Source organism: Oncorhynchus keta, chromosome 33 (assembly GCF_023373465.1).
Source record: "Oncorhynchus keta strain PuntledgeMale-10-30-2019 chromosome 33, Oket_V2, whole genome shotgun sequence".
Taxonomy (NCBI): domain Eukaryota; kingdom Metazoa; phylum Chordata; class Actinopteri; order Salmoniformes; family Salmonidae; genus Oncorhynchus; species Oncorhynchus keta.
The window spans coordinates 6,325,357-6,351,564 of NC_068453.1; the positions used below are offsets into that span (position 1 = coordinate 6,325,357).

The following is a 26,208-nucleotide window of genomic DNA, read 5'->3' on the forward strand; positions in this document are numbered from 1 at the left end:
GGTTACATTTAAACATTCCCTGTTGACTGTTCCCCATGACAGTGGGATGTCTGGGTCGTGTTTTGTAGGGAGAATACTAAGTGAAACTGGCAGGTGGTGCCTGAACCTTTCTAGTAAGAACATTTTTTTGCTACAATGTCCATTACCGAACAGGTCCAATTTTGTATACAAAACCAGGAACAAAGGATCACATAAGAAACCTTTATTTACAAATGACAACAATTTGCATGGTTCCACGTTTATCAAATTAAGTTCAGAAATCATTTTATACATATGTACATTACTTGACAACTCATAATTTAATCCCTTAAATAAGCTTAAAATTGTGCTATAGACATTTTCAAACAAATTGCTTCTGAAATGGCAATATCTTGCATAATATTAAATATTTCAGCAAGTTAAAGCAATTTCTAAATCAACAGTACCATGAGCCACAAATTCACAATGAAATAATTAAATAAAACTTAACATCTTTAAGTCACAGCATTTATTTTTGGGCCATGTGTTCATTTAGAAAAAAAACCCAACATTGTTTCTAAAATTAAGCCATTTAAATTGACAGACTTGATTTGCGCAAGTATTTACAGCATTTTGACCTGAATTAGTTTTGGATAAGGCACAAGGAGAGAGAAGACAACTGACATTGAAAAAAAGACACAGGAACAAATATTCACAACCCCTACTGCTAAATACACCCCTCCCTCCCTGACACGTCACTGAGTTGCTGACTGATGCAAGTTCTAAAGTGTTTCAACAGTAGTACACATTAATGCAATTAACAATTCCAAATGCACTCATGTTTTGAAAATTAACCTCTGTATATCTATTCTCCTTTAGTTACCCCTGAATCTAAAAGGGTCATTTCACAGTTCTATGAATTGGACCTTGATAAGGAGCTCCTCATAAGCAATGGTTTTAATCAGTGCTGATAATAAATTAACGGTAGGTTGACCTTTAGAAAGAGCAGCCCCTCCATGTTTTCTAGTAATGGCATGGGCTGATTCAGAGTGCAGTTCACACTGGCTGTGCTGAACAGAATCTCTGCTGGGACAATGCTGGGAGGGCAGCCCACGTAGCGGACAGCGACTTTGGCAAGGTCAGGCCACAGTAACTTCTTCAGGTTCCAATAGTCCAGTGGATCACAGCTTTGATCAAGTATGTCCTCCTCCAAGTATTCCAGCACTGCCAGCTCTGATGATTTTGGCTTGTCCTCCTGTTTTATCTTGTGTCTGATGTCATCCATGAGTGCCCAGAGGTTGTCCTTGTTGTTTGAGGGAGAGCCATTTGATGATGCTGGGACCTCTCCACCACATCCGTTGGATAGTGAAGGCTTTGTCTCAATTGAGGTAGAAAGGGACACCTGAAGTTCACTGATGAGGTCTTGTTTGCATTGCTCCGCCTCTTCCTCCGTGAACAAGGAAGCCTTGTACCGCGGGTCCAACATTGTCGCCCAAGTGTACCTGGGGTTGCGTAGGGTTGATGACATCCTACTCACCATCGCTTCCTTCAGCGACTTGAGCATGTTGTCGATGCCCATCGTCTCGTCGAAGAGCATGTCTATCTTTCGGTTGAGGATGTGTATCAGTGGTATGACTTGACCCAGAGTGGCAGTGCGATTGCTCATCTCCCTGCAGGCCACTTCGAAGGGCTTCAATGCATTGCACACTGACTGCATCACTTCCCATTGGTCGCAACTGATCATTTCCCTGAAGTTGCACTCTATCGACATCTCGTCGACCGCTTTCTTTTGTTCCACCAGACGTTCAAGCATGAAGAAGGATGTCCTCCATTTTGAGGGAACGTCCTGGATGAGGCAATTTTCAGGTAACTGGTAAACCTTCTGCAGTTCAGCCAACTTTTCCTTTGCTTTGTCTGAGCGATACACTCGCTCACAGATCTTCCGAGCAATGCTGAGAAGGTTCTGAACCATCCTCTGACTCTTTATGGCTTCGCTCACAATTAGGTCTATGGTGTGTCCAAAGCACTGCACGATGACATGGTCGTTGTCCTCCAGGACGTTTGCAATGGCATTGTTGTCGGTAACAGTAAATCCTTTCTTCAGCCCTAAGGAGCTGATCCAGGTGTCCCAGAAGTATTCGAGCTGCTTCTGTATATTGAGCATGTCATGGTCACAGTCTATCTGTGACACACTGAGGAGAGCAGAGCAGTGAAAGTCCTCACCCTGAGGTCTAACACATGATTCGTATGAAACCCAGTGGGCAGTAAGAGTCAGAAATTCCCGAGTCTGGCTAGTGACCCAAATGCTTGTTGTGAAATGGACGATACCACTCTCAGCCTCTTTCAGGTGTGTGAGAACAACCTCCTTCACCCTCTCATACATGTCTGGTATGGCAATGCTGGTGAAATATGAAGAGGAGGGTAGAGAATATTGAGGTTGAAGGTACTCCAGTAGTCGGTTCAAACCAGTGTTCTCTACTAGGGCTGATGGCTGAAGATCCAGTGCAAGCATTTCAGCAACGAGTTTGGTGATTTTTTTGGCAACCGGATGGTAGTCATCAAATCTTTCACAGTTTTCGTCATACACAGAAGTGTCCATGAGTTCGTGTTTAACGTGAATTTCAGCAGACGGCACATCACCTGAGATAGTACTGTTACTTTCAAGAACATTTCCATGAAATCTCTGCATGTGCCTAAATAAACAACTAGTTCCGAGGTTTGTCGTCTTTTTGCCACGACTTATTGTGCGGCTACAGTGCAAACAAACCACCTTAGTGGGATCGGAAGGGGAAATAGAAAAATGATTCCACAACTTTGATGTCTTTTTACTGAACACAGAGTTATGTGGCTTTTTCTCTTTAGCAGGGCTGTTAGTCAGTTTGGCTGGAACAGCCTCAGTGGCAGAAAGAATAGCGTAGGGATGAGGTGAGGAGTCCTTATCATCTGTACTTTTTTGGTTTTTGAGGACATCGGGGTGCCTTCGCATTAGATGCCTCATCAAACAGCTGGTTCCGAAGTCTCCCCGTTTCCCCCGGCTGATGACACAGGGGCAGTATCGACAGAGGGCTTTAAGCTGATCCCCTGGAGAGACGATGAAATGGTGCCACACTTCGGATTTCACCCGTTTCATTATTTTTTTGTTTTGTTGGAAGATTGAACTTGCCGGATCCTCTTTCAGGCCTGAGCCCTCAAGGGACAGATCGCACGGTGAGGAAGGTAAAGGAACATCCTCATCTCGAAGTCCAAAGCAGAGATTGAGGGAGGAATCCTGTTCCAATTGGTTTATTGTGTTAGACTCCTTCACATCCATGCTTTCATCTTCGTTATGGGGCACTTTGTCAGATATTGTTTCTGGGGAGGATGGAGCGAAGAGGGATTCTTTTTTAATGTCCACTACTGAGTCCTGATGCAGCTGAGAGCGAGACAATAGCGTTGGTGGGTTTGTATATGGTGGTGGTATGTTGGAGCCCTGTCCATTTTCTTCAATGACAATTTCTCTGTGGGCTCTCCACATATGGCGAATCAGACAGCTAGTGCCCAAGTCCTTTCCATTTTTACCCCTGCTAAATTCATTCATGCAGTGTATGCACACTGCTTTGGAACTGTCAGCAGGTGACAGGTAGAAATGCTTCCACACAGCTGATCTTCTACGAGAACTTGAGTTTTTAGGAGTTGCAGCGAGGCGCTCAGACCCACCTCCATCCATCGCTTCTTCATGGTTGTTGTTGGAATGTGAGGATGAGATTGTGCCAGTGTCATTTTTGGCACCCTGTTCTAGTTTTGGTTCGAGTTTTGGTAACACTTCTTTGGACGATGATATGTCAGAGCCCTCTGCTGAAGAGGTGGACGGTGAGGAGTTATTTCGTGCGGTGGGAGTAGTAATGCTAGCTGCCAGGCTTCCGTTATTTGAGGGGGATATTACCGACGAGGCAGCAGAAGCAGTCAGAGTATTTGAGGAGAGGTCGCCATCTTGTAAAAGCACAGTGGGGTGAGCCCTTCGTACGTGCCGCATTAAACAACTTGTACTGAGGTCCTTCTCGTTCTTACCTCGACTGAACTCTTTCATACAGTACATACAGATTGCTTTGGTACTATCACGTGGAGATATGCAGAAATGGTTCCAGGCAGGGGATTTCTTCCTGGGATTAGCATTAGCGGGACTTCTCATGGATGACAATAGGCTTTGAGTGACAGCATCCATCGCAACATCATAAAGAGTGCTTGTGTACCCACTAAGCATACTACTGTAATCATCTGTATTGTCTCTAGTAACAAAGGGGCCTACAGAACTATCATATGATAACCTTTCATCCTCTTGGGTCCCCTCCTCCATACTATTTGGATCCTCTTCCTCAATATGTTCAGATGTGTCATTTTCTATCTTGACCTCAGTGTTTAGATTTAGGCTTTTGTTTGAAATGGCTGGAGAAGTAGGCCTAAGATAATTATGTTTGTCACATGCCTCACCTGTTTCATTGACAGACCCATTAATTTTAAATTGTCCATCAACCTGAGAAATAGATAAATTGTCTGGTTCCTCCTCGTGAATTGAAGCGACGGGAGAAGAGTCTTTAGCCAGTGTTTTAGATGGACAGGAGGTCTTTGCATCTGCAGTGTCATGGGGGGCGATGCTGTATGATTTAAACACATAGCCATCTTGCCCCTCAATTTTTAGACATGTTCCTTTCGCCTCTCTTTTCTTGTTTTCTATGCCATTAGTTTCTGAATCTACTACATCTTCTTCACTCTTAAGAGAGAGGTCTTCCTCTCCATCCATGTTAGCTGACCAAAGTTCTGCGAAAAAATCAAATTCTGATGCAGCTTGACAGAAGTTAATGAGTCATGGGTGTAAGAGCATTTCTCACACCAACGTTTAAGTCTGTTTGTCCAGTTCAGAAGGAGCAAGCTTGTAGTCCATTTTCTCCATTTACTAATGTGTCAAAGTTTCCACCTTTTCTGGTAGGATCTGGAATGAAAGAGAAATTCAATAAACATCAATATTTCAGCAAATAGCAGATAAAAACAAGTTGACAGACTAGAAACTGTTTAACATGTCAGGCGGCAACCCAACGGACCTCACATTACCCTTAACAGATGTGTTAGGTTATATTATATATTAGACATGCTTAGCAGTACGACAGTGTAGAGCAGGGGTATTCAACTCTTACCCTACGAGCTCCGAAGCCTACTGGTTCTGTTCTACCTGATAATTAATTGCACCCACCTAGTGTCCCAAGTCTAAAGCAGTTCCTGATTAGAGAGGAAAAACACAAATGCAGTGGAATGGGCTTTGAGGTCCAGAGTTGAGTTTGAGGAATGTAGAGTCATACTAGCCTACCATTATTTAGGTGGTACCCCACCCAAAACATTTTAATTTAAATGGTTTTCAATGTTGGTGTGCATTGCTTCCAGCAATGATTTTAACTTTGGGGTCCTTTAAGCCCCCTCAATGACAAAATGTATAGTCTGACATTAATTTGTGACGTTTTATTCATATTCAAAGTAGGTATGATGATAATTTTATGTAATTATTTCATGAGTATAATTTCCCAATGTATGATTGAAATATAGCCTAGATCACAATACATTGTTATTGGTTATCAAATTAATAATCAGTTTCAGTAAACCTTATTTTATTAGCAACAATGCCTTTATAACGCCTTTATAATTAGCCTACAAATAAAACTGCTTATTGCACATTGAGTGTTCATTAAAATTAACTAACCCAGAACAAGAAACAAATGGGGAATTAGTTATTCATTCAGCCACCAGCAAACCACAACAAATGTTCCACCAAGATTGTAGCAACTACAGACATAATTCGATTTTACAGGTGATCGGACCATATTTATGTCTGGAATCTAGACAAAATAGCTACCGCAGTATCATACTCGTTTTCTAGCTTGAACGTTATCCAGTTGGATAGCTAACTAGCTGGTTAGCGTGAAAGCTAGCTAGCTACAGTAGCCTTATTTCCTGATCCAACGTTAGCAAGCTGGCTACTACTTTTCCGGGTAGTTAGCTAACGAGCAACATCCAGGATTAAGGTGACACATTGATTTGCCTTAAAATAGTAGCTATTTCAAACTCTACTCATAATTTGGAGCCCATTTAGGTAATGCCAAATGCTAACCCTAACCGAGCTAGCCAGCCAAGTTAATAACAATGTCAGTGTCAAGAGGCTAAATAGGTATCACATTAAACCTAGCTACACAAAAACAAACATATACCACACACACGGGTTTCTAAAACAGAAATCTGAAACCATAATTTCACAAACCAACTAGCCTTTCAACTACATACATGAAGCAGCCTATTTATTAATTGGGGACAGTGTCCGATACAGTACAGACCCTGGTCGTGCCAGCTAGCTAAACCACACAGGGCATAACCTGCCTGGTGAGACAGAACCAGATCGTGGGTAATGGAACAGACGGACCAACCGAATCAGCCCAGAACATTACTCACGACGTTATTTGGAGAGAGAAAAAAATTGACTCCTAGAAATCATATTAGACCAAGATAGCATACATACCTTGAGATCGTGGTTTATGTTTCAGTTACTAAACAGTTAAATACGACACATTTGATTGATCCGGGGGGGGATTACTTCATTGCTTTGTCTCCTAGCAGTTCACATTCAGTTGAATCAGGTCCACACAGCATCGGACGGAAGGAACACGCTTTATGATGTCACTGGGTGGAAGGGTTTTCCAATATGGCGGCAGGGACAATAAAATACGAAACATTCGTCGGTAAAGCAACACTTCTTAAAATATCAAAACGTGAATATTACTTCTTGACAGACGTCATGGTGCATTATTAACATTGTGTGCATATGCCGTCGCCAATACACAGACACTAATCAATTTTACAAACGGTGTTGTTTGTTTTCCTCCTGTTATCACTGCTCTTACATTTTAACCTTAACAACGGGGTTTCTTGACCTGAAGGGTCTCTCACAGGGGCACTGAAACCATCACGTTGGGCAAATGATTTACACAACAAAACTCGACACTTATGCATATGAACATATTTAACTTCTATAAGCACAGGCAAAACAAATTGTTATGAAAGGCTTGCTGTCTGAGAACAATATGAAATCTAAATGTTACTATGTGTAGTGAGTCTAAATTTAGACACTATCTCAGCCAGCATGAAACTCAAATCAAATGTGAATTTTAACCTGACCAAACTTTGAACAAATTACTAGGCTACATGTATGTAAATCCTCTTGCATGCTTTGAGGCTTCACATGAAGGGGAAGATGGGGTAAAGAATGGTGGCTAGTTTACTAAACTTGATCTGCATAACATTCCAATACCAATAGACATACCATTGTATGCCTCCTCATCTGTATACCTACAGACACAAAGGTGAGCAGTTCAGTCATCTGCACTCAATACAGCTAGCCTTCAACATATTCTTATAGCCTACATATTCTTACCTATAATAATAATAATAATAATATAATAATAATAATAATATATAATAATATATCCATTGAATTGTGTCCATTTTCTGTTTTAGAAAGATTTGCACAAATATGAAAAGATAGAGGGTATCATCATAAAACAATAGGAATTTAGATACCAGGGACAAACCTTAAATTGAGGAGATCTTTACATTTTTCAGTTAAGTGCCTGCACCTGCTGTCCTTTCAAATCCAAATGTTTCAGTGGGGCAGTTAGGTTCCTGCGAGAACTAATGAGGTTCCTCAATGAACCCCAACAACAATGGGTTCTTGGAATAACCTTTTCCTATGGGTTCTTGGAAGAACCTTTTGTGGACAAATGTAAGTGCCAAGAACCCTAAGGTTCTGAAGAACCCTTGTTGAACCCCTAATTTTTAGAGTGTGGCCGTTTGTTAACCATTGAACATTTTTGAAAGGTTCCTGTCTGTGTAAGTGGGCATTCCCTCTCTCGCGTGAGCATGCTTTCCCACGTGAGCTCATGGTTCCTCCATAATATCTCACACAAGAGAGGCAACAGCTGGCTCAGAAGTATTTTTGTTTTTACTATGATCCCCATTAGCTGTTGCGAAGGCAGCAGCTACTTTTCCTGGGGTTCACACAAAACAATAAACATGACATATTACAGAACATTTATAGACAAAAACAGCTCAAGGACAGAACTACATATATTTAAAAACGAAACACAGCCTACATATTAATACGTACACACAAAATATCTAGGTAAAATAGGGAAGAGGCGTTGTGAGGTGTTGCCTCACTTTTTTAAACCAGGTTTGCTGTTCATTTGAGCAATATGAGATGGAAGGGAGTTCCATGCAACATATAATACTTTACACTATTTTGAATTTGTTCTGGATTTGGGGACTGTGAAAAGACCCCTGGTGGCATGTCTGGTGGGGTAAGTGTGTGCATCAGAGCTGTGTGTAAGTTGACTATGCAAACAATTTGGAATTTTCAATACATTAATGTTTCTTATAAAAATAAGAAGTGATGCAGTCAGTCTCTCATAATTACTCTTAAAAATCTTATACTTTTTAAAGGCTGCAAACCTCCCTAGGGGCAGTATTTCATTTTTGGATAAAAAGACGGGATCGATATTTTGTCACGAAAAGACAACAGCTTGGAGTGTTTTGGAAAGTGCGTTTCCAGAACTGGCTCCAAAACAATATCAAAAAACCAAGATAACAGAAATCAACATAATTTTCAAATCTCCTTATTGGCTGTGAATGGCTCAAACATACATGTATCTTATACTGTTTTAAGCCTAGGTAATCTTGTTGTTAATCCCTCCACAGTGTCCAAACAACGTTTTCCATGTTTCAGTCGATATTATGGAGTTAATTCGGAAAAAGTTTCAAATAGGCTTTGGTAATGAGCTTGAGGCTGTAATCACAATCCCGGATCCGGGATGGGGGCGGCCTAACAGGTTAATCCTCCACAGTGTCCGAAAATAGGCTTTACAGCACCACAAACGATTATTTGCCCGGCATGTTAACAGAAGAATGCACGTTGAGGCATTGATTCAAACACCAAACAACGTTTTTCCATGTTTCAGTCGATATTATGGAGTTAATTCGGAAAAAAGGTCACCAACAACTCACAGAAAAACATAGCCATTTTTCCAGCCAAAGAGAGGAGTCACAAAAAGCACAAATAGAGATAAAATGAATCACTAACAGATGACACTCATAGGACTTAATGTTACACAATACATGTATGTTTTGTTTGATAAAGTTCATATTTATATAAAACAAATCTGAGTTTATATTGCCGCGTTACATTCACTAGTTCCAAAAATATCCAGTGATTTTGCATAGCCACATCGATTCAACAGAAATACTCATCATAAATGTAGATGAAAATACAAGTTATACACATGGAATTATAGATATACTTCTCCTTAATGCAACCGCTGTGTCTGATTTTAATTTTTTTACTTCCGGAAAAAGCAAACCATGCAATAATCTGAGAACGGCGCTCAGAAAACAAATAAAATTATCCCCCATGTTGGAGTCAACAGAAATAACATTATAAATATTCCCTTACCTTTGATGATCTTCATCAGAATGCACTCCCAGGAATCCTAATTCCACAATAAATGTTTGATTTGTTCGATAATGTCCATTATTTATGTCCAAGTAGCTACTTTTGTTAGGGCGTTAGGTACACAAATCCAAACGCTCGTGCAGGTCCAGCATAACATCGGACAAAAACTTCAAAAAGTTATAGTACAGGTCTTAGAAACATTTCAAACTATTTATAGAATCAATCATTAGGATGTTTTTATCATAAATCTTCAATAACATTCCAACCGGAGAAATCCTTTGTCTGTAGAGAAGCCATGGAACGCAGGTCGCTATCATGTGAAATGCGCGTGACCCGGACCTGGCTCTCTGCCAGACACCTGACTCATTCAGCTCCCATTCAGCCCCACAACACAGTAGAAGCCTTATTCAAGTTTCTAAAGACGGTTAACATCTAGTGGAAGCCCTAGGAAGTGCAACTTGATCCATATCCCACTGTGTATTCAATAGGGGTTGGGTTGAAAATTGACCAACCTCAGATTTCCCACTTCCTGTTTGGATTTCTTCTCAGGTTTTTGCCTGCCATATGAGTTCTGTTATAATCACAGACATCATTCAAACAGTTTTAGAAACTTCAGAGTGTTTTCTATCCAATACTAATACTAAATTATATGCATATATTAGCATTTGGGACTGAGTAGGAGGCAGTTTACTCTTGGCAGGCTTTTCATCCAAAAGTGAAAATGCTGCCCCCTATCTGAGGAGCAGGCCGTTTACTCTAGGCACCTTTCACCATTACAACAACAGGGGAGGTTAGCATTTTGGGGGTATGATATTTGTATACAACAAATTTGTAGAGTCACAAGCTTGATGTAGTCATTGCATGCTATGAAAATACCCTCAAATTAAATCTGACAGTCTGCACTTTTACCTCATAGTCATTGTTTGATTTCAAATCCAAACTTTTGGAGATTAGAGACAAAGTAAAAAATAAAGGGCGATGTATATGTTTTGACCATGACAGTTTACAATCTAAGGTAACACCAAGTCATTTAGTCTACTCAACATGTTTAACAGCCACACCATTCATTACCAGATTCAGCTGATGTCTAGGGTTTAGGGAATTATTGTTCCAAATACAATGCTCTTAGTTTTAGAGATGACCAGGACCCGTTTATTGATGGCCACCCATTCCAAAACTGACTGCAACTCATTGTTAAGGGTTTCAGTGACTTCAGTAGCTGTGGTTGGTGACATGTATATGGTTGAATCATCAGCAAACATGGGCACACAGGCTTTGTTTAACAATGCCAGTGGCAGGTCTTGGTAAAAATAGAAAAGAGTAGTGGGTCTATAGAGCTGCCCTGCGGTACACCACACCCTATATGTTTGACATTAGAGAAGCTTACATTAAACAAAACCCTCTGAGTTCTATTAGATAGATAGCTCTGAATCCACAACATGGCAAGGGTTGAAAAACCATAACACATACGTTTTCTCAACGACAGGATATGATCAATAATATCGAAGGCTGCACTAAAATCTTACAGTACAGCTCCCATAATCTTCTAATTATTAATTTATTTCAACCAATCATCAGCCATGTGTGTCAGTGCAGTACATGTTGAGTGCCCTTCTCTATTAGCATGCTGAAAGTCTGTTGTCAATTTGTTTACAGAGAAATAGCATTGTATTTTGTCAAACACAATGGTATCCAACAGTTTGCTTAGAGCTGCCAGCAAGCTGAAAGGTCTGCTGTTAGAACCAGTTAAGGCTGCTTTACCACTCTTGGGTAGTGGAATTACTTAGGCTTCCCTCCAGGTCTGAAGACAAACACCTTCCTCTAGACTCAGATTAAATACATGACAGATAGGAGTGGCAATAGAGTCAGCTACCATCCTCAGTAGCTTTCAATCTACAGTAAATTGTCTATGCCAGGACGTTTGTCACTATTGATGGATAACAATATTTTTTCCACCTCTTCCACACCAACACAATTCAAACTTACAATGCTTTTATTTCATTATTAGTTATTTTTATGCATGAACATGATGGCTCACTGTTCATTGTTGGCATTTCCTTCCTAAATTTGCCCACTTTGCCAGTGAAGTATTCATAAAAATAGTGCACATCAAATGGTTTTGTGATGAATGAGCCCTCTGTTACACAATACATGTATGTTTTGTTCAATTAAGTTCATATTTATTTACATTTACATTTAAGTCATTTAGCAGACGCTCTTAAAAAAGTCTCAGTATACATTGGCGCGTTATGTTCAGTAGTTCCAAAACATCTGGTGATTTTGCAGAAAGCAACATCAATTTACATAAATACTCATAATAAACATTGCTAAAAGATACAACTGTTATGCATGGAACTTCAGATACACTTCTCCTTAATGCAACCGCTGTGTCAGATTTAAAAAAAGCTTTACAGAAAAAGCACACCATGCAATAATCTTAGTACAGCGCTCAGAGACCAAAACAACCCAAACAGATATCCATGTTGTGTAGTCAACAAAAGTCAGAAATAGCATCATGAATATTCACTTACCTTTGATGATCTTCATCAGAATGCACTCCCAGGAATCCCAGTTCCACAATAAATGTTTGTTTTGTTCGATAATGTCCATCATTTATGTCCAAATACCTCCTTTTTTTTGTGAGTTTAGCTCAGTAATCCAAATTCATGATGCACAAGCAGACGAAAAGTCAAAAAGTTCCGTTACAGTCCGTAGAAACATGTCAAACGATATATAGAATCAATCTTTAGGATGTTTTTAACATAAATCTTCAATAATGTTCCAACCGGAGAATTCCTTCTTTGTCTGTAGAAATGCAATGGAAAGCACGTGAACGTTTGATCTATTCTGTCACGTGAACGCGCGTGGTCAGCTCATGCCTCTCTGGCAGACCTCTGACTCATTCCCCTCTCATTCGCCCACACTTCACAGGAGAAGCATCAAACAAGGTTCTAAAGACTGTTGACATCTAGTGGAAGCCGTAGGAAGTGCAAGATGACCCAATAGACACTGTGTATTCAATAGGCAATGAGTTGAAAAACTACAAACCTCAGATTTCCCACTTCCTGGTTGGATTTTCTTCTCAGGTTTTTGCCTGCCACATGAGTTCTGTTATACTCACAGACATCATTCAAACAGTTTTAGAAACTTCAGAATATTTTCTATCCAAATGTAATAATAACATGCATATCTTAGCTTCTGGGACTGAGTAGCAGGCAGTTTACTCTGGGCACCTTATTCATCCAAGCTACTCAATACTGCCCCCAGCCATAAGAAGTTAAGATACGGCTAGCACTATGTCAGATCGAAAACGCACTGAGTGGTACATCCCTGCCCAGCTACGTGTTGGAAGAGGAGGTGTGTGATGATTTGAAAGCCATAAGAATCTCTTCAATGGTGCATAGCCATTTACATTTACATTTACATTTAAGTCATTTAGCAGACGCTCTTATCCAGAGCGACTTACAAATTGGTGCATTCACCTTATGACATCCAGTGGAACAGCCACTTTACAATAGTGCATCTAAATCTTTTAAGGGGGGTGAGAAGGATTACTTTATCCTATCCTAGGTATTCCTTAAAGAGGTGGGGTTTCAGGTGTCTCCGGAAGGTGGTGATTGACTCCGCTGTCCTGGCGTCGTGAGGGAGTTAGTTCCACCATTGGGGAGCCAGAGCAGCGAACAGTTTTGACTGGGCTGAGCGGGAACTGTACTTCCTCAGTGGTAGGGAGGCGAGCAGGCCAGAGGTGGATGAACGCAGTGCCCTTGTTTGGGTGTAGGGCCTGATCAGAGCCTGGAGGTACTGAGGTGCCGTTCCCCTCACAGCTCCGTAGGCAAGCACCATGGTCTTGTAGCGAATGCGAGCTTCAACTGGAAGCCAGTGGAGAGAGCGGAGGAGCGGGGTGATGTGAGAGAACTTGGGAAGGTTGAACACCAGACGGGCTGCGGCGTTCTGGATGAGTTGTAGGGGTTTAATGGCACAGGCAGGGAGCCCAGCCAACAGCGAGTTGCAGTAATCCAGACGGGAGATGACAAGTGCCTGGATTAGGACCTGCGCCGCTTCCTGTGTGAGGCAGGGTCGTACTCTGCGGATGTTGTAGAGCATGAACCTACAGGAACGGGCCACTGCCTTGATGTTAGTTGAGAACGACAGGGTGTTGTCCAGGATCACGCCAAGGTTCTTAGCGCTCTGGGAGGAGGACACAATGGAGTTGTCAACCGTGATGGCGAGATCATGGAACGGGCAGTCCTTCCCCGGGAGGAAGAGCAGCTCCGTCTTGCCGAGGTTCAGCTTGAGGTGGTGATCCGTCATCCACACTGATATGTCTGCCAGACATGCAGAGATGCGATTCGCCACCTGGTCATCAGAAGGGGGAAAGGAGAAGATTAATTGTGTGTCGTCTGCATAGCAATGATAGGAGAGACCATGTGAGGTTATGACAGAGCCAAGTGACTTGGTGTATAGCGAGAATAGGAGAGGGCCTAGAACAGAGCCCTGGGGGACACCAGTGGTGAGAGCGCGTGGTGAGGAGACAGATTCTCGCCACGCCACCTGGTAGGAGCGACCTGTCAGGTAGGACGCAATCCAAGCATGGGCCCCTACTCCAAATTGACAATTATAGCCTGTGAACAATATGATAGTTCAAATGCTACAAAATCAGTTAGTTCATATGCATTTTCCAAAGCCTGCAAGGGTGTGAACTATTTTTTGCCCATCTTTAGCTTTAAGTGGGGAGATTATCATATATTCCTGGCCATGATGAAAAAGCTGGACAATCTTTTCCAAAATCGTGAACAATTACGCCGCTGGGCGCGTCTATCCTTAAGACATACCCAGGGTCTACAGGCACGATGTTTGATCTATCCATGGAATGAAAACTTACAGAACGTGGAATGTGCGAGACATCTAGCGAGCCAGAAAGCCTGTCTTGACGACGGTGAATTGGAAACGGATCGATGTCAGGACTAACCCTATAGCCGGCCCCTTTATCTGTAAGAAAGGAATAGTAAAATTGTTTGTACTAATTATAGCATGTTTTAAAAGATCTGTACTAAATAAAGGGTTACAGCGGACAGCCCCCCACAAAAAGGATACCTGAAGCATTATGGACTCTAACTATGAACGACTTCAGTAACTATATATATATATATATATATATCTGAAATGTATTTAAAATTGTCTCACCTTTAACGCCTGGAATATCACGCTCTCTCTCTCTTGTGTGTCTCAGAAAAAAGTATTTCAGGAAAGACGGGTGTGTGTGCGTGTGCTTGTGCATTCGGGCGTGTATGTGTGTGTGTTTAAAAAACAATGGGTCTTTCGAGGGTGTGTGTCTGCATGGGGTGTTTGAAACCAGGTAGGCACTTTCATGTCATTAGCACATAAGCCTCTCAAATCTGAATTTATTTCCCCCCTAGAAGATGTGGGGGAAACCCCCACAGCCAGAATATAATCGGTCTAGACAACCCCTAAGGTTTAAAAATAATGCTATTTCTAATCAACACCGGTACTAACGGTTCATTATGCATACTGGGTGTCACCAAAAACAGCAGGTGTTATATCCTGTCACCCGTTAGAGGGTGGCTTCCCTTCCCGGTCGGGTGGCGCTCGGCGGTCCGGCCTATTAGCTGCCACTGGTTGTCTTTCCTCCCCCTCCTTGTATGTTTATTGGTAGCACCTGTTTGTGATGATTAGTTGGGCTTCTTTAGACAGCCGGCCCGCCTGTTTCTTGTGCGGGATTAATTATTGTAACCTTCGGCTCTGTAGTAGAGGAACGTGTTTGTTCCTGGTCGTGTATTTTCAGTTGTACATTTTTCATTCCCCGTGTTTGGGGCCGTTATTATTGTGAGCACCCTGTGGTGCGTTGGTGCATTAAAGAGCACAGCATTGCACTCTCTGTCTCCTGCGTCTGACTCCACACCCACGACACCCGGAGCATTACAGAATCTCGCACCAAAAGATTGAATGGAGTCAGCAGGAGCAGCAGCCAACCCTCTCCCATCGATGGAGGAACGGGTTCTCCACCACACCACCGTCCTCCATCGGGTCGTGCTCTGGAGTGGGCGAACGCAGTCTGGAATGGCCCAGACTCAGCGCGGGAGCACTACCCGGAGTTTTCACGCCGCTGTGGGAGAACGACTATTTCATCTCAGGCAGGAGAGGAGGAGCGCCCAGGATTACGCGCTGGAGTTCCGGTCCTTGGCAGCAGGATCTGGGTGGAACGACAGGGCCCTTATTGACCACTACAGGTGTAGTCTCCGGGAGGACATCCGCAGGGAGTTAGCGTGTCGGGACACCGCTCTTTCACTGGATGAGCTGATTGACATGTCCATTCGACTGGACAATCTGCTGGCTGCCCGCGGGCGTTCGGAGAGGGTCCTGTGCGTTCCAACACCCAGCCCCTCCGCTCCCATTCCAATGGAGTTGGGAGGGGCTGTGCCGAGGGGTACCGGAGGAGGAGGCCTTCCCTGCACCAACTGTGGTCGGAGAGGACACATGGCCGATCGGTGCTGGGGGGGTCCGTCTGGGAGTAGAGATGGCAGGCAGAACGCTTCTCGATCACCCCAGGTGATTCAGCATCAAACTCACCCAGAACCCCTTGTTGGCCACTTGTTTGTCTTAACCTTTTTCCTTCACTTTTTTCCCTCTTCCCAGCATAGGGCGCTAGTCGATTCAGGCGCAGCTGGAGACTTTATGGATCGCGGACTCGCCCTTAAGTTAGGGGTTCCGCTGGTACCGATAGATTCTCCTTTTCCCGTGCACTCCCTAGATAGCCGGCCATTAGGGTCAGGGATGGTCAGGGAGACCACGGTCCCACTGGACATGGTGACGCAGGGGAATCATAGGGAGCGTATCAGTCTTTTTATTATTGATTCGCCTGCGTTGCCAGTGGTGCTGGGGATTCCCTGGCTGGCCCGGCACAATCCTAAAATTCTGTGGAGACAGGGGGTTCTCCAGGGGTGGTCAGAGGAGTGTTCTGGAAGGTGTTTGGGAGTTTCCAGCGGTGCCACGTCGGTGGAAAGTCCAGACCAGGGTTCCACGGTGTGCATTCCCCCCGAGTATGCCGATTTGGCAGTCGCTTTCACTTTACTGAATAATTGGCCGACTCCGACCACAATAAAGGAGGTGCAGCGGTTTTTGGGTTTTGCCAACTACTTACGGAGGTTAATCCGGGGTTTGGCCAGATAGCGGCTCCCATTACCTCACTGCTGAAGGGGGGCCTGGTGCAGTTGCAGTGGTCAGCAGAGGCAGACAGAGCTTTCAACAAGTTGAAGGCGCTGTTCACTGATGCGCCCGTGTTGGCAGATGCGGACCCCTCTCTAGCATTCATAGTGGAGGTGGACGCGGCCGAGGCTGGGGTGGGTGCCGTGCTATGACAGCGCTCGGGTACGCCACCAAAACTCCGCCCCTGCGCTTTTTTGTCAAGGAAGCTCAGCCCAGCGGAGCGTAACTATGATGTGGGGGACCGAGAGTTGCTAGCGGTGGTTAGAGCTCTGAAGGTGTGGAGACACTGGCTTGAGGGGGCTAAGCACCCCTTTCTCATCTGGACCGACCACCAGAATCTGGAGTATATTCGGGCAGCTAGGAGCCTTAACCCACGTCAGGCAAGGTGGGCCATATTCTTCACCCGGTTCCGGTTTACATTGTCGTATAGACTGGGCTCCCAGAACGTAAAGGCTGACGCACTGTCCCGCCTTTACGACACGGAGGATGGGTCCAACGAACCTACTCCCATTATTCCTGCCTCAACTGGTAGCACCAGTGGTATGGGAGGTGGACTCGGACATCGAGCGGGCGTTACGGGCGGAACCCGCGCCTCCTCAGTGTCCGGCGGGGCGAAAGTACGTGCCGTTTGGTGTTCGGGACAAACCGATTCGGTGGGCTCACGTCCTACCCTCCTCGGGTCACCCTGGGATGACGAGGACAGTGGGAAGCCTTCGGGGGAGGTATTGGTGGCCTACTTTGGCTAAGGACGTTAAGGGTTATGTCTCCTCCTGTTCGGTGTGCGCCCAGAGTAAGGCTCCTAGGCACCTTCCTAGAGGGAAGTTACAACCCCTCCCCGTTCCATCAAGGCCATGGTCACATCTATCCGTAGATTTCCTGACCGATCTTCCGCCGTCTCAGGGGAACACCACGGTTCTAGTGATTGTGGATCGGTTCTTTAAGTCCTGCCATCTCCTCCCGTTGCCCGGTATCACTACAGCCCTACAGACTGCGGAGGCGTTATTCACCCTTGTCTTTCGGCACTACGGGGTACCGGAGGACATCGTTTCTGATCGGGGCCCCCAATTCACGTCTCGGGTATAGAGGACTTTCATGGAACGTTTGGGGTTCTCTGTCAGCCTGACCTCCGGTTATCACCCCGAGAGTAATGGGCAGGTGGAGAGAGTGAACCAGGAGGTGGGTTGGTTTCTGCGGTCGTATTGCCAGGATCAGCCAGGGGAGTGGGCACGATACATTCCCTGGGCTGAAATGGCCCAGAACTCACTACGCTACTCCTCTACTAACGTGTCCCCTTTTCAGTGTGTGTTGGGGTACCAGCCGGTCCTGGCACCATGGCATCCGAGCCAGACCGAGGCTCCTGCGGTGGAGGAATGGGTACAGCGCTCCAAGGAGACCTGCAGGGCCGTCCAGGAATCTCTACAACAAGCGAGTGGACGGCAGAAGAGGAGTGCTGACCGCCACCGCAGTGAGGCCCCCGTGTTTGTACAGAGGGACAGGGTCTGGCTCTCGAACTGAAACCTACCCCCTCCTCTTGCCCTGCCGGAAGCTGGGTCCGCAGTGTGTAGGGCCCTTTAAAGTCCTGAGGAGAATAAACAAGGTGTGTTATCGATTACAACTCCCTTCGAATTATCTTATTAACCCCTCGATTCATGTGTCTCTCCTCAGGCCGGTGGTAGCTGGTCCCCTGCAGGACAGTGAGGTGCCGGAGGTCCCTCCCCCCTCTCTGGACATCGAGGGGTCCCCGGCGTATACGATCCGGGCCATTCTGGACTCAAGACGCCGGGTGAGGGGCCTGCAGTACCTCGTGGACTGGGAGGGGTACGGTCCGGAGGAGAGGTGCTGGGTACCGGTGGGGGACATCTTGGATCCATCCATGTTAAGGGATTTCCATCGCCTCCATCCGGATCGCCTTGCACCTCGTCCTCCGGGGCGACCTCGAGGCCGGTGTCGGCGCGCTGCGGGAGCCGCGCGTCGGGGGGGTACTGTCACGAGTCCGACCGAGGGCGGTTTCCCTTCCCAGTTGGGTGGTGCTCGGCGGTTGTCGTCACCGGCCTATTAGCTGCCACTGATTGTCTTTCCTCCCCCTCCTTGTATGTTTATTGGTAGCACCTGTTGGTGAATGATTAGTTTGTCTTTATTAGACAGCCGGCCCACCTGGTTGTTGTGCGGGATTAATGATTGCAACCTTCGGCTCTAATGTAGAGGAACGTGTTTCTCATTCCCCGTGTTTGGGGCCGTTATTATTGTGAGCACCCTGTGGTGCGTTGGTGCATTAAAAGAGCACAGTCTTGCACTCTCTGTCTCCTGCGTCTGACTCCACACCCACGACACCCGGAGCATTACAATTACGAAAGATCTCACCACGAACTCCTTAAAAAAGTCTACATGACATCTACGTTTACATCATGCTTTCACGTCGTGTACACGTGACATTTACGGGTCATGTGTTAGTTAAAGTGTCTGTTTAGTTTATTATTAAAGATCTCAGCATAAACCCCTGATAAACAGACATCTACATATTTATGATTTTGTTTAAAATAAAATCATTGCCAGAGTAATCCAATTTCATTTGCCTATTTAGCTAAAATAGGCCTATCACCTCAATACAACATTTATTGATTTGCAGCCAGCCAACATTACTGTGTAGATATGCCTATTTCTCAAATCAACACGTTCACAAGGGCTTCTTTGTTGGAGGATGCCCTATTCAGAAATAAGACATAGCCTAGGTCTCTAGTGACACATTCAAAACCAATCGGAACTCTGCAATCTCTGACTTCGGACGTCAGTGCATTCAAGACAACTGGGAAGTCGGGAAAAAAACTAGCTAAAACTGGGAAAAATAGTTTTGAATGGCCATCCAACTCAGAATTCCAAATCAGAAACTCTGGCATCTTTCTCTGACCTGAAAATCACTGATATTATGTTTTGACCTCGTTTTTTCCCCAGAGTTCCCAGTACCGGTGTAACAGAAACAATCTTTCACGTTTCAGGTATGACCCAGATGCAGACAGTGTTAAAGAAACAAACATTTTTTTCTAATAAAGGGGCAGGCAAACGACAGGTCAAAGGCAGGCAGTGGTCAGTAATCCAGAGAAGGTGGGGCAAGGTATAAAACGTCAGGCAGGGTCAGGGCAGGCAGAAGGGTCAAAACCGGGAAGGACTAGGAAACAGGAGCAAGGAACAGACAGGCGCAGGGGAACAACCACTGGTAGGTTTCACAAACAAAATTAACTGGCAACCGACAAACAGATAACACAGGTATAAATACACAGGGGATAATGGGGAAGATGGGCGACATCTGGAGGAGGATTAAGACAAGCACAAAGGCAGATGAAACAGATCGGGGTGTGACACAATCACTGTCACCAAGCAATCCTTAGGCTATACATTTCTGTGGATATGTTTTATGGTTAAAAGCAGGCCTTGAATTGAGGAGGTATGTGAGGGTATAGGCCTAACCCTTGTTATTTAGACAGGCAAAAATCACATGCTACCCCTTGTTTGCTTCGCCTTAGAAAAAACAAAGGTCCAGATTATATAAAGCGATCTCGGCTATAACAATGATTAACTCTGCATAGATTATTTCCGCATAGTCTACTAGCCCATCAAAGGTCTTGCTCAGCCTCAACATCACAGAAAACATGTGGTTGTTTTATTAAATGCCCCCTAATTTAGAATATTAGTGGTAGGCTATGCATACAGCAAAAGACCAAAAAGATGGAATCGGTATGCGTCTATCCATAGACCAAACAGCTATACAGATACACTTTTTTATTTAGGAGAATCACATTGAATCAGGCTATTGATTTCAGTACAGTTGTGTTCTTACACATAAGCTTAGCCTTAACGCAACCGAAAACACCCCAGTCTATTTTGATTACAGATCATTATGAAGCCTGAGCATTTCAGCAGTTTGTCATTGATTTAGCCCACAATCGCCTACAGATTTGGTACAAATAAAGATCTGTGTTAAATCTGGATTTGACAAATAGCCTGACTAGGATCCTTTGACTTTTCCCCATGTTATATTTGTTCCCAATTAGGCTAAATGTAGTCCTATTAATACGCTTTTAATGTTTTCCTATTAATTTGCATAAGCTAACCATTGCAATTAATTACATTTACATTTAACATTTACATTTAAGTCATTTAGCAGACGCTCTTATCCAGAGCGACTTACAAATTGGTGCATTCACCTTATGACATCCAGTGGAACAGCCACTTTACAATAGTGCATCTAAATCTTTAGGGGGGTGAGAAGGATTACTTATCCTATCCTAGGTATCCCTTAAAGAGGTGGGGTTTCAGGTGTCTCCGGAAGGACTCACACCTAAATTATCTTCTGTTTTTTATGAATAAATAGGCATCGGTGTCAAGACCCGGTTACGAACTCGGGTCTCCGGTGTGAGTAACAGTCACTTAGCAAACTAGCCACTAATCAAAAACAAATAAACAAGAACAAAAACAGAGTACCACAAGAGAGTCCAACTGGAGCAACAAATGTTCACAGCGTCGCTGAGGCTGGGTGCTAACATTCAAACACAGAGCAAAGAACTGAGGAAAACTAAGGGTTTAAATACATTCAAGGGTGCAAATAATAACTGGAAACGAGGGAAAACAAAAGGGTCAAAAAGCACAATAGGGGCATCTAGTGGCCAAAACCGGAACAATCCTGGCCAAATCCTGACAATCGGGGAATAAAAAATAAATAAATAAATAACACACAGTAATGTTACCTACCTTACAGATCACAAAGTCAGCTAATTTCCACTCCTTTCATATGCAAATAAATTTGATTCATACACTGGCTTGTCTGGCTGGCATGTTTTCATTTTAAAACGGGCCTGCCCTGATCTACACAGAAATAATATATCAGTAGTCCTCTATTATGATTTTTTTTTAAATCATAACTTATCAGTACACCCTTGTGGTTGAAAATATATCTATTTTAGGTCCTAGGGTACAACAATGAACAATGTAGAACTAGCAAATACCATCAAGGGATAAGTTCAAATGTACAATAATTGTCACAATTTACTAGGAGTGGTGGGTGGAATCGAGCGCAGAGAGCAGGGTTCAGTAGATTGTCAATTTATTCTCCGGCGCACAAAAACGGTCACGCCAACACACAGGCCGCATACAATTGACCAGCCCAAACAAGGACCAGAATAGTCTGGAGAATACACACACGGAAAACCACCATCCAACAGAGTAACAAAAAACAATCCCCCACAAAACAAGGGCAGGACAACCTACTATATATAAGGACACTAATTAAACTAAAATACACACAGGTGAAACTAATAAGACAAAACCAACAAGCGAAAAAGGGATCGGTAGTGGCTAGTAGGACGGTGACGACGACCGCTGAGCACCGCCCGAACAGGCAGGGGAGCCAACTTCGGCGGAAGTCGTGACAATAATGAACACCTTGTGAAACAGTTGTTGAAACCAATCTGGCAATATTTAAGATTTAAATATAAATGTTGGTATTTTTTTGTACGTGTGTCAATTTACTTTCACAGATTTGTTGTACACTCACATGGCAATCAAAAACTGAAATACTGAATTCTGGTGTGTGGAATAGAGAGGAGGTGGGTGCTGTGTGAGTGGGAGGTTTAGCCTGTCGCTTGTTCTCAACAGGCAGTCAGTCTCTGAAGGGGGACTCGAAGAGGGAGACTGCGAAGTCCAGGCACTGATGCTCTCTTTGTTCCAAGTGTTTGCAGTGCTAGTCTTTGTATCTGTATATCTCACATTATGTGCCCAGTATGATAGTTTTCTTGCTCTTTCAAATAATGACAACATGACAATAACAATAGCTGTAGATACCTGTCTGTAATTTGTGTGAGAAACTCCAGGTTGGTGTCATACACCTTAACAGTACCTACCTGGAAGTGGAGGTTACTTAACGTGACCCAGTAGTTGGCCTTGAAATTTGGAGAAACCCCTGGGCCAGTGTTGCTACTGCTGATAGCATGGTGATGCCGCCCACCACGAGGAGACAAATGCAAGTAGTTATCATCTGAGATTTTTATATTCACCTTTAACGGATGGTGAACCCAGTTAGGAACAAAAGAGCAGCAAGGTTTCCCAGATCTCACCCTCGTTTTGTCCTTCTTCCAAGCCAAGTCATTCACCCGGATGTCAAAGCACTTGGTCCCATTCCTGATTCTCCTCCAGTGGCTCTCCCTCTGTTTCTCCTGCGACTTGTCCATTTTCAGTCTCACCTTGATTGATAATAAATGCAATTATATTTCATATTCTTACTAATACATCTCTTACATATCTCTTGGAGGGCCATAAAATAAATTAACAGCGGACAATAATTTTTTTGCCGGGTCAATAACCTCAACATGCTTCTCAGCTCATGCCTGAAGATGATTCTCGAAGGCGTTCTGATCTGGTTTGACAACTTCCACCACATAAGGTGGGGTTTCAGTGATCTCTGTGATTTCAGTAATAATAAATAGCAATAGACAAACAATCCTAAGTTAATCACAAATTCTAATACTACAGTATATGCAGAAATTGTATAGACAATTTTGTTGTTTACCTCAGTAAGCAGCTGCAGCTCCCTCCCGTCCGTACACCAGGCGATAGAGTGAATACTCTGGAGGCCTGGACATTGCTGTTGTGTGCAAAGAGAATTACCTTCAGGTTGTCCTCCCACCATTCCTGCCCTTCAAGGGACTTGCCCATGGCAGTCTTGAGGGTCTGGTTGGTCCATTCATCCAAATCTGGAGTCACCATAGATCTCCACATTCACATTGCATATAACTCACTGTACTAGCAGTGTCAATTTTGAAAAATATATAAATTACTGGAGGCCTATGCAAAACAATGCTACAACCATTACATTATTAACCACTAACATGTAAGCTAAGATTGACAGAAACATTGCCTGGAGCTAGCTAGCGCTTAGCCAAGATGCATTTGGTTAACATCAAGGTAGGAAACTGCTAAATGCTATTTTCATACAAATATTAACATCTTAACACATTTTATCGTGACATCACATATTTACATATATTACCTGAACTAAACTGAGCCTTCGTTCATAGAAAACAAAACAAATAGGATCTAAAACGTTGAAAAGTACAGAAAGTTTGGACGTACAGAAATCTCCGTTAAAATGGGGAAAATTCCAACCAGTTTTTCCACTCAGTTAAAACTCCCTTCAGTTGCCTTCAAACATCACCAAACTCATGGACTATGTAGTTAACCATGTCACCTCGCACTTTTGCACATTACATACCTGAATGTAAAATGATGAGAAGGAGAAACGTTAGTTGGTCATTTTTAGTAGTAGGTAATATCCAAGATTAAAAAAGAAACCTCTAAAACCTCACAATCTCACTAAAGCTCCCCATTGACGTCACGGCACCACCCAGGGGCAGTAATCATATACATTACTTTAAATGCAAATAGTTGGGAGGCCTACAAAATGGTACAAAGGATGGATTGATAAAATAACAAACAAAATTAAACATAAAAAATAGCCATACTGTCACGTTCTGACCATCGTTCTTGTGTGTTTTCCTTGTTTTAGTGTTGGTCAGGACGTGAGCTGGGTGGGCATTCTATGTTGTGTGTCTGGTTTGTCTATTTCTATGTTTGGCCTGATGTGGTTCTCAATCAGAGGCAGGTGTTAGTCACTGTCTCTGATTGGGAACAATATTTAGGTAGCCTGTTTTGTGTTGGGGTTTGTGGGTGGTTGTCTCCTGTGTCAGTGTTTTACCACATGGGGCTGTTTTGGGTTTTCATGGTTCTTTTTTTTGTAGTCTATTTCATGTATTTGTTATTAAAAGAACCATGAATTATAACTACGCTGCGCCTTGGTCCGATCCCTGCTTACACCTCTTCTTAAGAGGAAGAAGAGAACCGTTACACATACTTTTTTGTATGTGTCACATATACACATGGCATATGCTTGGGTATCACCTTGACATCTCTAATCTGCTTGCCTCAATAAATAATAGCAAGAACATTGGAAGCCAGGATTAGCTATTTATGTCACGTCTCTTAATAATTGCATACCGGTGCAAGTCAGACACATGTTTGCATGTGAGCATGTCTTTTTCTGTTGAGTGATCACACATGCCTGTGTGCTGAAAGTGGGGATGTTTCATAATATTTCTGATTATCTTAACTCCCCACCACCAATTAACCATTTAGAAAAAAATTGAAAACCACAGAAACATCACTGCAATATAGGTCTACACTCAGAAAAAAAGGTGCTATCTACAACCTAAAAGGATTATTCCGCTGTTCTCATAGCATAACCTTTTTGGGTTTCAGGTAGAACCAATTCTGTGCCAAGATAGAACCTCTGCTCAGACTATTTGTAAACTGGAAACCACATATCCTTTGGCTGCATTTATTGTAGATGGGTATTTTAACAAAGCTAATCTGAAAACAAGGCTCCCTAAATCTTATCAGCATATCGAATGCGCGACCTGGGCTGGCAAAATTCTGGATCATTGCTTCTCTAATCTGATTCCACGCTTCAAGATTGCTTTGATAATGTGGACTGGGATATGTTCCCGATAGCCTCAGACAACATCATTGATGTATACACTGATTCGGTGAGCGAGTTTATTAGCAAGTGCATCGGTGATGTTGTACCCACAGTGGATTGATGACAGCAATCGCACAAAACTGAATGCACGAACCCCTGCTTTAATCATGGCAAGGCGACTGGAAACATGACCGAATGCAAACAGTGTAGTTATTCCCTCCGTTGTGTTTCTGCCACATCAAAAGGCATAAGGCTTCCCTGAAGTAAATTATATTAAATTGGCAAAATTATACAGGTCTAGTCTTATTAGCTTACTCCTGTCTATAGAGATGTAACAGTATAGACTTTATGTCCGTCTCCTCGCCCCAACCTGGGTGCGAACCAGGGACGCTCTGCACACGTCAACAGTCACCCTCGAAGCATCGTTACCAATCGCTCCACAAAAGCCGTGGCCCTTGCAGAGCAAGGGGAACCACTACTTCAAGGCCTCAGAGCAAGTGACGTCACCAATTGAAACGCCACTAGCGCGCACCACCACCAGCTAGCAATTTCACATCGGCTACACTCACCCCCCTTTTGACCTCCTCCTCTTTCCGCACGCAGCAACCAGTGATCCGGGTCACGGCACCAATGTAACAGTATAGGCTTTACGTCCGTCCCCTTGCCCCGACCTGGGCGCGAACCAGGGACGCTGCACACGTCAACAGTCACCCTCAAAGCATTGTTACCCATCGCTCCACAAAAGCCGCGGCCCTTGCAGAGCAAGGGGAAACACTACTTCAAGGCCTCAGAGCAAGTGACGTCACCAATTGAAACGCCACTAGCGCGCACCACCACCAGCTAGCAATTTCACATCGGCTACACTCACCCCCCTTTTGACCTCCTCCTCTTTCCGCAGCAACCAGTGATCCGGGTCACGGCACCAATGTAACAGTATAGGCTTTACGTCCGTCACCTTGCCCCGACCTGGGTGCGCACCACCGCT

The 26,208-nt window shown here is 43.9% G+C and overlaps 1 protein-coding gene across 4 annotated transcripts; it reads right to left on the reverse strand.

Annotated features, from left to right (window-relative positions):
* Positions 1–187: 187 nt before the first annotated feature.
* On the reverse strand, positions 188–24,303 carry zbed4 (zinc finger, BED-type containing 4). Of its 4 annotated transcripts, none has more exons than XM_035748491.2 (5): positions 23,961–24,303; positions 23,259–23,333; positions 22,807–22,932; positions 22,594–22,669; positions 188–4,924 (listed from the first exon to the last, which is right to left on the reverse strand). In XM_035748491.2, exon 5 carries the CDS (start codon positions 4,733–4,735, stop codon positions 920–922), a length of 3,816 nt encoding a protein of 1,271 aa, XP_035604384.1. In that variant the 5' UTR covers positions 4,736–4,924; positions 22,594–22,669; positions 22,807–22,932; positions 23,259–23,333; positions 23,961–24,303; the 3' UTR covers positions 188–919. The 4 variants fall into 4 exon arrangements, with proteins under 4 accessions (XP_035604384.1, XP_035604385.1, XP_035604383.1 ...); XM_035748492.2 differs by having other exon boundaries at positions 22,594–22,672; XM_035748490.2 differs by lacking the exon at positions 22,594–22,669.
* Between the last annotated feature and the right edge of the window lie 1,905 nt (positions 24,304–26,208).